This window comes from Paroedura picta, chromosome 1 (genome assembly GCF_049243985.1).
Source record: "Paroedura picta isolate Pp20150507F chromosome 1, Ppicta_v3.0, whole genome shotgun sequence".
In the NCBI taxonomy this organism is placed as follows: Eukaryota; Metazoa; Chordata; class Lepidosauria; order Squamata; family Gekkonidae; genus Paroedura; species Paroedura picta.
This window is the reverse complement of record NC_135369.1, coordinates 176,760,282-176,776,236: the sequence shown is the minus strand read 5'-3', so window position 1 is coordinate 176,776,236 and position 15,955 is coordinate 176,760,282. Positions and strand designations below refer to the sequence as shown.

At 47.2% G+C, this 15,955-nt stretch overlaps 1 protein-coding gene across 1 annotated transcript; it reads left to right on the top strand.

Moving 5' to 3' along the window:
- The first annotated feature begins 15 nt into the window (after window positions 1-15).
- On the top strand, window positions 16-15,830 carry TRMT6 (tRNA methyltransferase 6 non-catalytic subunit). Its single transcript, XM_077313206.1, has 11 exons — window positions 16-279; window positions 3,143-3,270; window positions 5,020-5,129; window positions 6,799-6,890; window positions 6,976-7,059; window positions 7,585-7,709; window positions 8,635-8,990; window positions 11,644-11,729; window positions 13,653-13,755; window positions 13,848-13,934; window positions 15,008-15,830. The coding sequence occupies exons 1-11, from the start codon at window positions 173-175 to the stop codon at window positions 15,176-15,178; spliced, it is 1,449 nt and encodes a 482-aa protein (XP_077169321.1). The 5' UTR covers window positions 16-172; the 3' UTR covers window positions 15,179-15,830.
- The last annotated feature ends 125 nt before the right edge of the window (window positions 15,831-15,955 follow it).

Below are 15,955 nucleotides of genomic sequence, written 5' to 3'. Positions count from 1 at the left end.
TCAAAATGGGGGGGGTGACGCCATAGAGTAAAAGAGAGAGCGGCAGTCAGCGCTCTGTTCCGCCCTGCTGGCGCATGCGCACAGCAGGGGGCGCGTTCTCTTCCCCGTGTGGCGTGAGCCGGTGTCTGGGAAGGGGTTGCTGTATCAGGGCGAAGCGTCGCAGGGTCGCCCCATGGAGGAGAGCCCGAGATCCGGCCCCCTGCACGTGATCCGCGAAGGGGACTGCGCGGTGCTCAAGAGGAACGAAGTCTACAAGGCGGTGGCCGTGGGGAAGCGAAGGTAAAGGAAAGGCATGATCGGGTTTGCACTCCTGTGCCTCGCTAGATCTCCATGGACTACAATTCCCGTGAGCCCCCCCTGACAGCATGGCCATCTGGCAGGGGCCCCTGGGAGTTGTAGTCTGTGGATATCTGGAGAAGCAGCAGTTTGGCCCCTTCTGAAAGGAGGGGTTTCCTCTGCACGGGGCTGGCTGGCTTTCGTGTAGTGGTTAATTTTATTGTATGGATTTTCTTTTATTGTGTTGATTTTCTTTTATTGTATGGGTTCTCTTCTTATGTGACCCACTGCAGGCCGACTTCAAGAGCAGCGGGCCATAAATCTAAAAAATCAATAAATAAAATTTAAAAGAGTGGTGGCGTCTAATCTGGTGAGCCAGGTTTGATTCCTTGCTCCACATGCACTGATAAAGCTGTTCTAACTGAGCAGGAATACCTCACCTCTCTCAGCCTCACCTTCCTCACGGGGTGACTGTTGTAAGGGTAGGAAGGGAAGGCGAATGTCAGCTGCTCTCTTCGGGCAGTGAAAAGCGGGATATAAAAACCAACTCTTCTTCTTCGTTCTAAGAGAGGCTGGGTTTTTGGATAATCTGGGTTTTTGGATAATCAACCCATGGCTGGGTTTTTGGATAATCTTACTATCCTCAGTATTACTGTCATCATATTTTCATCATCCCTGCTTTCCAGAAATCTCTGCTGGATAGCCTGTCACATCACCTACTCCCTGATCCCTTTGAACAGGAATCTTCTGGGCATCTTCTGCATGCCAAGAAGGTGCTTTTAAGAGTGAGCGATGGCTCCCTGTCATAAAGACCAAAATACACCCATTATTGGACAAAGCCAATAAAATCTTGGTAGCAATCTCCCTCATTAACGTAATATGTTTGTTATTGGATTCCATAAATAATATTTAAAAATATCAGCATTGTGTTTATCTACTTCATTTCTACCCTGCCTTTCTCTCCAGGAGACCCTAAGAAGTGTAACTAAAATAGGTTAGATTTAGAGTGTGTGACTGGCACCAGATGACTCAGAGAGCTCCCATGGCAGATTGGGGATTTATTTATTATTTATTTATTGTATATTTATATAGCGCCCTCCCCGAAGGCTCAGAGTGAAATGATACAGGTAACTCCATTTATAGTAACAAGGTGATAACAACAATAACATTAAAGAATGGTGGAAACTGAGAAGAGCATCAGCTCAACTTGTACTGAGGCCCAGTGGGTTGGGCAGATTTGTCGTAGTTGTCGTAGGAGGGAGGCTTGGGGGCCAGTGGGAAGCAGTGGTTTGGATTGACCTCAACCAAATGCCTGACGGAGGAGGTCCCTTTTGCAGGCCCTGCGGAATTCTTCAGGTTCCTTCAGGACCCTGATCTCTGGGAGCTGCTTCCATCAGGTGGGGGCCAGGACGGAGAAAGCTCTGGCCCTGGTTGAGGTCGGGCGGGCTTCTTTGGGGACAGAAACCTTCAGGAGGTTGGAGGTGGTAGAGCGCAAGGCAGGGGACAGGGACCCTCAGGTATACTGGGCCCAGACCGCATGTGGATTGGAATCTGGGTCTTCCCAATTGCAATCTGACATTTCAAGTGCTATGCCACATTGTGTGAAGTGAGCATCTCCTTTTCGAATGTACTCATGTGTAGATTATTCAGCCAGGGCCATCTTTCCTAGCCCCCCCCCCCATTCCTGGCACTTTCTTCCACTCAAAATTTACAGTGTTTGCTCCCTGCACTACATCACTTTAAGTTTCATGCGCCGTCAGTGGGATGCAAATCCAGTGAATCATTCCCTGACATTTCACCAGTTCTCACCAGCCTCCCGAAATCATTATGTTGGTCAGAGGTGTTCACATATACTTTGGTAGGGAGACTTCTGTAAATGTCAAATATTTTGCAGTGGTGAAATAAAACACTCCGTGTACAAACACGGGTCCCGCTGTGACTGGAAGCTGCCCTGTAATGATTGCCATTCTCTTCCTGCTTACTAGAACTCAGAAGCTGAAGCAGGGCTGGCTTTAGTTGGTACTTGGCCTGGCTCCCAAGAAAGGCCAGGGTTGCCGCACAGAGGCAGCCAATGGCAAGCCATTTCTGTTTGTCTCCTGCCTGCAAACCACCCCCCCACCCCACCCCCTCTGATTGTCATATATTGGCTGCAAGTTCATGGCACTTTGCACCACCCCATCTGGTTGCCTCTTCTCCTCCATCCATGCACACCACGTTTACCACACCTCTTGCCGTTTTGCTCTCTCAGGAGACCTTTCGCTGCATTTTGATTGATTGATTGATTTGATTTGATTTCTATACTGCCTTTCCATATGGCTCAGGGCGGTTTACATACAACATCAGTAGAGGTTCTAAGCAACAACTTCAGTGATCCCAACAATAACAACATAACAAGCTAAACTCCCTAGAGAGGTCAGGCTGCTTCAGGCCATGGAGGGGATGTCAGAGGTGGGGGGGGGTTGTGGTCGGTCTCAGGCAAATGCCTGGTGGAGGAGCTCCCTTTTGCAGGCCCTGCGGAACTGTGGGATTTCGGGCAGGGCCCTGATCTCTTCAGGGAGCTCGTTCCACCAGGTGGGGGCCAGGATGGAAAAAGCTCTGGCCCTCGTTGAAGACCGACGTGCTTGTTTGGGGCCAGGGATCACCAGCCAGTTGGTGGTGGCAGAGCGTAGTGCTCTTTTGGGGGTATAGGCGGAGAGACGGTCTCTCAGGTACACTAGGCCTGGGATGTTACCATGCAGCATTGTGCACAGTAATGATTTTTCAACCATAAAAATAAGGCCAAGGTTTCCCCAAATTAACGGTAGCCACATGTATTTTCTTCGCGGTCGTGTCCTAGTTGTTACATGCCTTCTGATCATTCTTTCAGAAAAATTACTTTTGAGAAACAGTGGTTCTATCTGGATAATGCCATCGGACATGTTTATGGAACAACCTTCGAAGTGACCAGCGGGGGAACCCTTCAGGCAAAGAAGAGGGCGGATGAGTCGGCTACAGGTAGGAGTCTCGGTTGCTTGGCAGCGGTACGATAAATGCCGTCCTCTCTATATGAATATTTCTCCTAATCAGATGGTTGGTTTGTTCTCATAATATCAGGCCAGCTGGGAGGTTAAGCTCAGTTTCCTGATTCTGTCTCATTTCCACATCTATGCTGTGGTTTGTAAAACATGCAAAAAATTAGTAGAAGAAGAAGAGTTGGGTTTTATACCTCACTTTTCACTGCCCGAAGGAGTCTCAAAGTGGCTTACATTTGCCTTCCTCTCCCCACAACAGACACCCTGTGAGGTAGGTGAGGCTGAGAGAGCTCTGACAGGACTGCGCTGTGAGCATAGCTCTATCAGGCTGTGACTGGCCCAAGGTCACCCAGCTGGCTGCAGGTGGAAGAGTGGGGAATCAAACCCGGCTCGCCAGATAAGAAGCCGCTGCACCTAAACACTACACCACACTGGGGAGATTATCCAGAAAGTGGAAGAGTCTCAAAAGTGTACAAAAGCTGTTGCTGTTTATTGTGGATCCTTGCCTTTTGGGTCGCTGAGCAAGCAATCTGCCATTTATTCCCCCAAGGCGCTTTCTACTGACACAAAATATTCTAGTGGCCAGTGGAATGGGAGGATCCAGCCAGCTGTCTTTTCCTCCTGGGGACAGAACTTATCTTTCTTCAGTGAAACCACCACATTCTCTCCATGCTAAAAAGAGGCTAAAACATCTCTGTGCTTGTTTTGCAGTGCATATGGCTGTTTTTGCACTGAGTTTTCTAAGAAATAGTTGCCGTTGCCCTGTGATTTAGTCACAGTCGACAGTAACAAGGATGCTGTGAGCCAGATGTGACCTTCAGATGCTCCCTTATTATTATTATTTTCTGGGATAAATTATTTCCCTGTGAATTATTTTTTGAAATTTGGCATGTTGCTGAATGTTTCTGACTGCTTCAGAAATCCCTTGGTATGCCTGGTGACTTATAGTGTGCTTTCTCTTGATGCTGCCATTGAACTGTTGCTTACTGCGCAGCCATCATGGCATCATGGTTGAGAGGCGGCCCCTAGTCTGAAGAACTGGGTTTGATTCCCACTCCTCCTCCACATGCAGCCAGCTTGGGGTAGTCACCGTTCTCTTAGGGCTGTCTTCACAGAGCAGTTATTTTAGAGCGCTCTCTAACAGAAGGAGGAGGAGGAGGAGGAAGAAGAAGAAGAAAAAGGAAGGAGGAAGAAGGAAGAAGAAGAATTGGTTCTTATATGCCGCTTTTCTCTACCCGAAGGAGGCTCAAAGCGGCTTACAATCACCTTCCCTTTCTTCTCCCCACAACAGACACCCTGTGAGTTGGATGAGGCTGAGAGAGCCCTGACATCACTGCCTGATCAGAACAGTTTTATCAGGGCCGTGGCGAGCCCAAGGTCACCCAGCTGGCTGTATGTGGGGGAGTGCAGAATCAAACCCGGCATGCCAGATTAGAAGTCCGCACTCCTAACCACTACACTAAACTGTGCTCTCAGGCACAGGGTGTCTGTTGAGGGGAGAGGAAGAGAGAGGTTTTCATAAGCTACTTTGGAACTCCTTTGGGCAGTGAAAAGTGATGTATAAAAAAACCAGCTCTTCTTCTAGTTCTTCTAGTTCTTTTCAACAACACAATGACAGCAAATACCCAGCATTAAGGCTGGAGAAATGTTGCCAGTGTTAGACTACCTAGAAGGCTATTTTCTAGTAACAGTTCACAGATGTTTGTTTTGTTTTTGTTTTTTCATTCCTAAGAAACCAAGAAAGCAGGTACAGACAACCGGAACATCGTTGACGATGGGAAGTCTCAAAAACTGACTCACGATGATATTAAGGCTTTGAAGGATAAAGGCATAAAAGGACAGGTAACGATCATTTGGGCCATCTTGTGTTGCTTTCGTGGTCCATCTCACCCTTTTCCTGTTTACCACCTGAGCAGTTGTACTGGAAGGCAAGATATACTGCCTGGTTTTCCTTGTATAATGTAGGAAATGTAACTGTGTTGACAAAGTGCTATTTAATAGCGGGGTGGGGAGAACACACTGATGCAAACAGCCTGCAAGATGGAGCTCTTCCTCCTGGCTTACGGTTGAGGCCATTTCGGACAAGCGAGTATGCCAAAGTTAAGGCCCTCCCCTCCTGCAGTCCAGATAGCTCTTCCTGTCTGCTTCCTAATGAGAAGAGTAGCAGTGGAAGGTCACCAATTGTTTGGGTGATTTTTTTTTACCTTTTAATGATTTTCAACCGTATTGTATTTATTAAGTGTTGTGGACTGCCCTGAGACGGCAGGTCTGAAAGGGGGCAGTCTATAAATGTGATCATAAATAAATAAAATACAACCTATCCACTTCCACACCTTCTCCCTTACCCGTCTTCCCCTGCCACTCCACCCCAGTCTGGCACACAGGCCATATGCGAAGCCCTAGTCTGGAAGGAGACGCCTTTATGTGTCCCGTAGAAGGATCCAGTGACAATCTTTCTCGGGTAGTCAAACTGCGGCCCTCCAGATGTCCATGGACTACAATTCCCAGGAGGCCCCTGCCAGCATTCGCTGGCAGGGGCTCCTGGGAATTGTAGTCCATGGACATCTGGAGGGCCGCAGTTTGACTACCCCTGTCCTAGAACATAGATAGCAGTGTGCCAGCATCTTGGGAAAGAGCAAGATTCTAAGATCTCCCCACCTCACCTTTTTCTTTTCTTCTTCTTTTGCTATCTATTGCCAGTTTTTAGAAACTGTACTTTCATTTATGTGATGAAGAAAGCATTGACTCTCATAAAGTTGACATCTCCCAAATCCGGTTGCTACTGGACTTGAATCTAGCTGTACTTTTATCTGCCACTTTTACCCAAAAGAAAAAGAATTCTGCATGTAAGGTGACCTCTTTAAAAAGTTACATGCGAAATATGTCAATGCAAGGAGTTAAGTCTTGCATTTGAATAAATACGATTATTCTACTCTCTCCCCCACCCCCACCCCCACCCCCACCCTCTCTCTCTCTCTCTCTCTCTCTCTCTCTCTCTCTCTCTCTCTCTCTCTCTCTCTCTCTCTCTCTCTCTCTCTCTCTCTCTCACACACACACACACACACACACACACACACACACACACACACACACACACACACACACACACACACACACTTCTCCCAAATTGGGTCATGTCCGTTTCAGTGCAAACCTTCATGGGCCAGATCCTAAGTAAATCCCTCAAAGGAAGCCAAGAAGCCCTCAGGAGCAGTTGTGTGTATATGTGTGTGTGTGTGTGTGTGTGTGTGTGTTTGTGTGCGTGTGTGTGAGGGGTCAAAGGGTGGGTCTGCAGTGTTGTTCTCTCCTCTCCCAGCATTGGAAGAGCCTGTCTGCTAGCCTAATTGTCATTACCCTGGCCAATAGTGCCTTTGAATCAACCTCGCTTAATCCACAACAAATACTAAATACTAAACTCACATTAGCAACTGCTTACCTATTTTACAGTTTCAAAGTGATTTTTTTTGTACATTATACAGAAAAAAATGATACCAAGTTCTCTCCCCTAAAGGAAATAGTTCAGCAGCTTATAGAAAACAGTGCCACGTTCAGCAACAAGACAGAATTTGCCCAAGATAAATACATAAAGAAAAAGAAGAAAAAGTAAGTGCAGTAATAGGAAACAGACTATGGAGCAGCTCACGGATTATATGCCGTTTAAATACCATCCCTGTGCTTTTGCTTCCAGGTATGAGGCGGTTATTACAATCATTAAGCCCTCCACTCGGATTTTGTCCACAATGTACTATGCAAGAGAACCAGGAAAAATCAAGTAAGATTTAATTTTGGTTTAGTCTTTTGAGAAACCTGGCGTGTTAAATTCCAAAGTCTTTCCTGGAAACCGAGTTGTACTGTATTATTTGTTGTTCCCTGTAAGCCACCCTGAGCCACAGGGGAGAGCTGTATCCTTATCCATGGTTTTTTTATATATTTGTGAAACGCCACTGTGGAGCATGTCTGGGGTATCAGCTACAACGGACTTTAATTCTAGTATAAATATAAGAAACAAACAAACAGTAAAATCTACAATATTCTGTGTCTGGAGGTTTGCTGCAGCTCGATAGCAGTGGGAAATCTTGCTTTTTTTTTGGCAACTGTAGAAATCATCCCTGATTTATCATCCGCCCTTGTCTCGTTTCTGTTTCCACTACCTAAGTCTTTTGCTGAATTTTTTTTTTACTTCCAACATCTTGGACATGTGTTATCACATAGAACTGTCATTGCTACAGCTGATTTGTTTAATTGACCAGGAGTTGATTTGCCATCTCCCTAACATTCAGCTGCCTTCTGTTTCTAGCCACTTACGATACGATACTCTAGCCCAAATGTTGACTTGGGGGAATGTCCGTGCCGGGAACAAGATGATCATCATGGAAACCTGTGCGGGACTGGTGCTGGGTGCGGCCATGGAACGGATGGGGGGTAAGAAGACGCAACCGTGCGACACTGTGACACCGACCTCCTTTGGATTGGGAGCATTAAATTCCAAAAGTCCTATTGTTTCCTTAAGTGTGTAAGATACGCATGGGGAAAAAACTCTGACAGGCACAACATTTCTACCAGAAATGTACAGCTCCAGCCAGCGTGGTGTAGTGGTTAAGAGCTTGGAGAGAACTGTGACTGGCCCAAGGTCACCCAGTTGGCTGCATGTGAAGGAGCAGGAAATTAAACCCAGTTCTCCAGATTAGAGGCTGCCACTCTTCATCCCTACACCAGAGATGGTTTCAAGAGATGGGAAAACCCTATAAACTTTCACTCCTCTTTGCAAATTCATTTTAAATATGTTCCCACTTTCTACATAAATGGAAGTCAAGGCTACAGCAGCTTACAGTGTAAATAAAACTATGTTTATATTTAAAATATATATACTTTAAAAAGTGAGTTGTCACTTGCTCTTGTAGTGGGCCCCCGATTAACAGGTATGTACGAACAGGGCATTGGCTAGAATTTATTGCACTACAAAAAGGTTTAGATCAGGCTTTCTCGACGTGGGTTATGTAAAGCCCTGGGGTTTCTTGGCAGCCCTGGAAACATTTCCTGAATGGGGGGAATGGATTAATTTTTAATACATTTTTTCAATTGGATAAACATTTATCGAGTGATATGATCATATATATGGTCATATCAACCTCCCCCCCCCCGCCTGTAGCCAGTGATGGACCTGGAGGGGGTGAAAAGGGGAGGGACCCCAGGTGGGTGTGTCCACAGCTCTGCTTCCCAACCATATTCTGCACCATCGTGCCACTTCTGGGGTTTCTCAAAGGCTGAAGAAAGTTTCAGGGGTTTCTCAATGGTAAAAAAGTTGAGAGAGGCTGGTTTAGAAGTTAACTGTGACCCTTGCTTTCAGGCTATGGATCCATCATTCAGATGTACCCTGGGGGTGGAGCCGTTAGAGCAGCCACAAGCTGTTTTGGGTTTCCAGCATCCTTTTTCCAGAAACTTTACGAGTTCCCTCTCAGCAAAGTGGGGAGCCTTCTCTCCGGAACGTTTTTTGTCAAGCCATCGCCTTCGGAGACCGAAGGGAGCACTGCACCGGCCGAAGAAAGCAACGGGTCACTGGATGAAAGGCAGCCTTCCATACAAGGTGGGGATATGGAGTGCAGCACCGACCTAGTGGCAGAGACGGACCCGCCTGACGAACAAGAAACGGTGGAACTTCCCGCTGATGGGGAGGCCCTGGAGGAGGATAAAGCGAAAGGAACTGTGAGTTGAGTTGACCAGGGGTTTTTTTTAAATGTCCGGTAGTGAAAGAAATGTCCTAATTCTAAGAATCCTTCCAAATGCAACTAGTGCAGCGGTTCTCAACCGCCGTAACACAGCGACCCCAATTGTGACAGCACGGGCGGTGGACCGGAACATGTGTGTATGTGTGCGCTCACAACCATCTAGAAGTGGCATGGAGGCAGCCAGTGCCATGGCTCTCCCGCTGCTGCCACCCGCTGCCACCCTGCAGCAACCCTGCGGAAGAGGCCAGGTGACCCCATTTGGGGTCGGGACCCCAAGATTGAGAGCCACTGGACTAGTGAGAAGTGACCGCAATGGCATTTATCTCTTCAGTTGCTATATTATCCTAGTTTAAGGTTGCTTTCAGGACCCTTGGATAGAACACTGAATTCTCTAATGCAGGGGTAGTCAACCTGTGGTCCTCCAGATGTTCATGGACTACAATTCCCTTGAGCCCCTGCCAGGCATTTGCTGGCAGGGGCTCGTGGGAATTGTAGCCCATGAACATCTGGAGGACCACAGGGTTTGACTACCCCTGCTCTAATGCTTTCAGGCGTTGATTCACACTTGCATGTATTTATTATGTCCATCCTGCTTTTTCTTCTCAATGAGGATCTAAAGCGGTTTTGCAGCATTACTGTTTATTACTTTTATTATTATTAAATTTATTTTCTGCCACTCCAAAGACCGGCTCGTGGCAGGTTACAGAATGTCCGATAAAACCCCATTAAAAACGGTCAACAAAACCATAACAAAGCTGGAACAACATGGCGTTAGATCCTCAGAAACTCCCAACCCCCAGCCACCCTCTGGAGGGGCAAAAAGAGGGGTCCAGATAGCAGTGAACTAACCGCTGCCTAACACCAGGGGGCAGCTTGACCTGCTGCCTATGATTTGGGCAGCTTGACCTGATACCTTGCAATGTGGACAGTGATGGGCCTGGAGGGGGGTGGAGAGGGAAGGGGTCCGGACATTTAAACCTTTGCCTCCTGAGGCTCCTTTCACTTCCCGAGGCAGGAGTGTGGCAGGGAGGTGTGGCGAGCTGGCATCACTTCCTGGTACCATGAAGTCTGAAAAATCTTTCATTAGTGTCCATGGTCAAAAGGTTGGAAAAGGCTGGAATAGCATATGAAGACATTTCCTCCAGTGCTTTTAACTCCACTAAGAACTTACTCATTGGAAAGAAGGCCTGTTTAGCTCATTTTACTTGAAAGCCATGTTTCATTGCTGAAATACTTTAAATCAGTGGTTCTCAACCTGGGGGTAGGGACCTTGGGGGTCAAACAACCCTTTCACAGGGCTCGCAGCAGGGCAAGCAGTTTGATGGGGGGGGGGGCGCCATCCACACAACAGCCTTGCGGGGTAGATCGAGATAGAGCGTTTGTCTGTCTGGAGCAGCAGAAAAGAGCAAGATCGGCATGGTGGGACAAGAGGCAGAACTGAACTGAGAAACCCCAGAAAAAAACCCAATTTATATATAATTATTATGGATCTTCACGCCATTGGTCAGTTTCGGTTTAATGTCTGTGAAAGAATAAGAACCCTTGCATAATTGTATGGTTGGGGGTCACCACAACATGAGGAACTGTATTAAAGGGCTGCGGCATTAGGATGGTTAAGAATCTCTGCTTTAAATGAACTGCCCCCATGATAGTGCCAAAGTGTCTGGATATGGTGGTCCATTGTGCAGACTGCTAATGGCAGCTGGAATCGTACAGCTGGGACCTTCAGGGTCATCTAATCCAACCTTCTACAGAATGAAGTTCAGAACCACCTGCCCTCCCCAGTGACCTCAATTCCATGACCAAATGGACCCCCCCAACAAAAATTTCCAGAATCTAGCCTGGCCTGGAGGAAATTCACCTACCATTCCACAATAGCAATCAACAATTTCCTGGGTATTCAAGGAAGGGCCACAAGAGACAAACACTGCCACGTCCCTTCTTGCTCACCCTTTCACAAACTTCCGAAGTTCCATAAAATCAGTATTTCTGTCAGATGGCTATCTAGCCTTATCTCGTTTATTTTACTATCAAGTCACAGTTAACTTATGGTGACCCTGTAGGGCAGCCTCTCTCAACTCTTTTACTGTTGAGAAACCCCTGAAACATTCTTTAGACGTCAAGAAATGGCAGAAGTGGCGCCATTGTGCAGAATATGGTTGGGAAGCAGAGCTGAGCACAGCCCCCCCCCCAGAGTGCCCCTACCCTTCCCATCAATGGCCACTGGGGGGTCAACATGACCATATATGGTCATATCACCTGATGGATGTTTAACCCATTTAAAAATATATAAAACTAATTATCTCCCTATTCAGAAAACCCTTCTGGGCCACCGAGAAACCCCAGGGTTTCACGAGACCCTAGCTTAGAGAGCCTGCCATAGGGATTCCAGGGCAAGAGGCATTCAGAGGTGGCTTGCCATTGCCCGCCTCCACGTCGTGACCCTGGTATTCTTTGGCAGCCACCCATCCAAGGACTAGCCGAGGCCAACCCTGCTTAGCTTCTGAGATCTGGGCCATCCAGGCCAGAGTAACCGTGATTCCCCAAAAGCTGCAGAAAAAGATTCCCCTGTGGCTCCTTGGCCACTACTTCCCCTTCTTAAAGCTTCTTGAAAAATGTGTTTGTCTTAGGCTCACGAAAAGCAACAGAAGCAAGAGCGAAGGAGGAAAAAGCTGACGGAAGCCGCCGCTTTGTTGAATGACAGAGATGCTGACGGGTGAGTTTGATCCCGTCATACAAACCGTTTTGCCAGGAGCCATGTCTTATTTCCATTTCAAGGAGCAAGCGATAAGGTGGCGGGACCCCACCAGATTATTCCAGTGGAACAAACAGATTTCCAGGGCATCTTCAATCTTCAGTTAATTCTTTAATAAAGATAATGATGATGATGATGATAGTTGGTTTTTATATCCAGCTTTTCACTGCTTGAAGGAGGCTCAAAGTGGCTTACAGTTGCTTTCCCTGTCCTCACCCCACAACAGACACCCTGTGAGGGAGGTGAGGCTGAGAGAGCCCTGATCTTATTGAAGAAGAAGAGCTGGTACTTATATGCCGCTTTTCTCTATCCGATGAAGCCTCAAAGTGGATTACAGTCGCTTTCCCTTTCCTCTCCCCACAACAGACACCCTGTGAGGGAGGTGAGGCTGAGAGAGCCCTGATCTGATTGAAGAAGGAGAGCTGGTACTTATATGGCGCTTTTCTCTACCCGAAGTAGTCTCAAACTGGATTACAGTCGCTTTCCCTTTCCTCTCCCCACAACAAAGCCCCTGTGAGGAAGGGGGGGCTGAGAGAGCCCTGATATTCCTGCTCAGTCAGAACTGCTTTATCAGTGCTGTGGCAAGGCCAAGGTCACCCAGCCAGCCGCATGTGGAGGAGGAGTAAGGAATCAAACTCGGCTCACCAGATTAGAAACTGGCACTCCTAACCATTACACCAAGATGGCTCCTTAATCAATCCCAACGCTTTTCGCTGCGTAGCTTTATCAAGTTTCAAATTGTTTTCCACTGGAAAATTCTATATTCTTATTAACAGAGAAGAAGACTGTTGTCGTAAATTCCATAAACAGCTACTCCTAGCTAAAGGTGTCCTCTGTGTAGAGATTGTTCTTCTGTGTAGGAGTTTCCTGTTGAAAACAGTTTGAAATTTGATGCCCCTTGATATAGCTACGCAGCGAAATGCGTTGGGGATTGATTAAGAATTCTGCTTATTAAAGAATTAACTGAAGTTTGAAGACGTCTGTTTATAACCCTGGAATAATTTGATGTACCATATTGGTGTCCCATTGCCTTATGCCTTGTTTGGTCTTTCAGTGGGTCCCACCACTCCTATTTCATTCTTATTTCCATTTCAGCAACTCTCAGCAAAAGAGATCTATGTCAAAGCAGAAGCAGGCTGGTCTGTCCTTTATATTTTCAGTTGGCATTAAATTCTGGCAGTACAAGGGGTTGAGTCCTGAAAGAACATCTAATCTGCTGGCCCTCCCTATCAAGAAACCCACGAACTAGACTCCAATCAAAGGGTTATTTGGATTATCCTTCCCCCCCCCCTCCCTCTATGACAGAGCTGGGCAAATTTAGTATTTTCTGCCTGTAACGTTTTAAAATCTAATTCAACTTAATGTAATTACCTACAGCATATTTATCTTTTTGTATATATGTAATTTTAACGTTGGGGAAGACACTGGCAAGTATTGAGCCTGCCATGAAAACGCTAGAGGGTGTCACCCCAAGGGTCAGACATGACCCGGTGCTTGCACAGGGGGATAACTTAACCTTTAATTTTAACGTTTGTGGTCACCTGCCCTGAGTCCTGTGAGAACGGCCAGAGAATACATGTCAGTATAAAGAAATCTAAGTAATGCTTGTGTGAACTGAATCTTCTCCCATCTCTCCTCCAGCTGCTGAGTCTCCCCTCTACCCCCCAAGAAATCTTGCTCTGAGGGGGAGGCTCAAAGGACCTGCATCCACAGGGCGATGGAGGGGAGGTCTACGATGCAGGGGAGGAATTCATAGGCAATCATCTCCCCCGCCTCCTGGAGGCATGCCAAAGGGCCCCAAACAGAGGTGGGAGCTAACTGCAGGACACAAGCCATTACTGGTCGGAGATGTAGCTAACCTGTGTGTCCCGCTTTCTCTTGCAGTTTAATTGTAGCCAGCCGATTCCATCCAGCGCCTTTATTGCTCTCGTTATTGGAATTCGTCGCTCCCTCGAGGCCTTTTGTCATCTATTGCCAATACAAAGAGGTGAATCCGATACAGATTTCTCCTCTCTTCTTGGGAGTTTTCAAACGAGTTCACGTCATCATTTCTTTCTCCCCTTTCCCCCCCTCGCTTAGCCTTTATTGGAATGCTACACCAAATTGAGAGAGAGGGGTGGCGTCGTCAATCTGAAGCTTTCCGAAACCTGGTTACGCAACTATCAGGTGAGAAACCACGGTTGGGGGCAATTCGGGTCGACCGTGAGCTGTTCAGGAGGGGTTGCCCTCGGGAGGGGGCTGCGTTTCGGGGGTAGGACCTCTGGTTTGCACACGGACAGTCCCCAGTTCTGTTCCCAGAATCTCCAGCTAAATCGAGCGGCAGGCCTCAAAAGGCCTCTCTTGCTTGCAAATCTAGGGAAGAGGCTGTGAGGTTCTTGGCTTAGATCAGTGGTTCTCAGCCTTGGGGTCCTGACCCCATCTGGGGTTGCCTCCTCCTCCCATCCAGAATGGCCAATGGTGGGAAGGAGTGGGAAGGGGAGGGGCACCAGGTAAGCATTTACCTAGCTTTGCTTCCCAACCATATTCTGCACCATCGTGCCACTTCTGAGGTTTTTGAAGCCTGCAGAATGCTTCAGGGGTTTCTCAGGGAAGGCTGGCCTAAACAAAACTTTGTACAGGGCAGAGTGCTTACCCACCCAACTTGGTGTAGTGGTTAAGAGGGGTAGCCTCTAATCTGGAGAGCCGGGTTTGATTCCCCACTCCTCCTCCAAATGCAGCTAGCTGGGTGGCCTTGAGCTAGTCACAGTTTTCTTAGAGGTGTTCTCACAGAACTCTCAGCCCCACACACCTCACAGGGTGTCTGTTGTGGGGAGATGAAAGGGAATTGTACGCCCCTTTGAGACTCCATTGAGTAGTGAAAAGCTGGGTAGAATAAATCTTTGTTGGTCTTAAAGGTGCTACTGGACTCTGATTCTGTTGTGTTACTTCAGACCAACACGGCGACCCACTTGAATCTATCAGCCTTGTAGAGTAAGAGTTGGGTCCTGCTGGTTTTTTCTGGTGGCGGCAGAGAGAAGTGAGTCCCTTTGACCTCCCAACAAGATGAGGGTGGTAGCCCTGGATTCAGCATGGACAAAAGCCAAGGGGAAAGGGGGGGGGGCTGCAGCAAGCAGAGGAATTGGACAAGATTTAGAGGGCAAGTAACTAGGATTCAGCCCTAAGGGTGTTCTCTCCTTCTCAAGCCCATTCCAGATAGACTTGGTGATGCCGACACGTTCCCTTTCTCCCCCTTTGATAAGGTCTTGCCAGATCGAAGCCATCCCAAGTTGACCATGAGTGGTGGTGGAGGCTACCTGTTGACGGGCATCACTGTAATCCACGAGAATCCCAAAACTGAGGACTGTTCAGAACAGAGAACCGAAGAACCAGCTGCCAAAAAACGTAAACTTCAAGAGCCCCCAAGCACTTAAAGAAGATGTTTCCCTTTAACTCCTTCGGACCTGAACGGCCTTGTGTTCCGTCGCTAGCTGTATTTACGAGCACAGGGAAACATGGCTGCCAGAGGCAGAGAGAAGCAATTTCAGCAAAAGCTACAGCAGCCGAAAAGAGGCTTTTAAATAAGTAGAACAGCTTTGCTGTCCAACCCGGTCCAGGCATCTGTAGTGCCATAGTTTCAGACCTGCATTTTAATGTTCAGATGGTGGAATAAATGGGAGGGGAAATCTATGAACTCGAAGAAATAGCCTTCCTAGAGGGGCTGCAAAAATTGTCTGGTTCCCCCATTCTGTTATAAATAATGGGATTTGAATTTAAGCAAGAGCATCGTCTCTGCCTGCACCAGCATTTTTTTCTGGTGAGAAAGTTCTGAACGCCCCTTCCTTCTGGGCGCCTTTTTGCAAGGTGAAACACATATTGCAAAATCATGCGAGTGTCATGGATGGACATGCGGGGTGTGAGAACTTCTGAGTGCAAGGACTATAAAAATCGTGAGTGTGTACAATCAGTTCCCATTTTCATTTCTTGCTGACTTTTTATTCATGAAAGTTGCTTGGCCTCTTTCCTTTTTATTAAAAAAAAGTGACAAATTTTTGTATTATGTAGAATTTATTATCTGTAAATCTGCATCTCAATAAATTTGAAATATTGTTGCCATTTTTTTTCGCTTTCCTAAAAACAAGAGTGGTTTTCTTCTGAGCGTAAAAACATGTGGGTAGGATGGAATTCTTGAAGTTCCTTGTGTTTGGTAA

Bases quoted from the DNA above. Each gene is read 5' to 3' on its own strand.
- TRMT6 (XM_077313206.1), top strand. From the start codon at position 173: ATGGAGGAGAGCCCGAGATCCGGCCCCCTGCACGTGATCCGCGAAGGG. The intron at 280-3,142 runs GTAAAGGAAAGG...TCATTCTTTCAG, and splicing joins GTGGCCGTGGGGAAGCGAAG to AAAAATTACTTTTGAGAAAC. The intron at 13,935-15,007 runs GTGAGAAACCAC...CCCTTTGATAAG, and splicing joins CCTGGTTACGCAACTATCAG to GTCTTGCCAGATCGAAGCCA.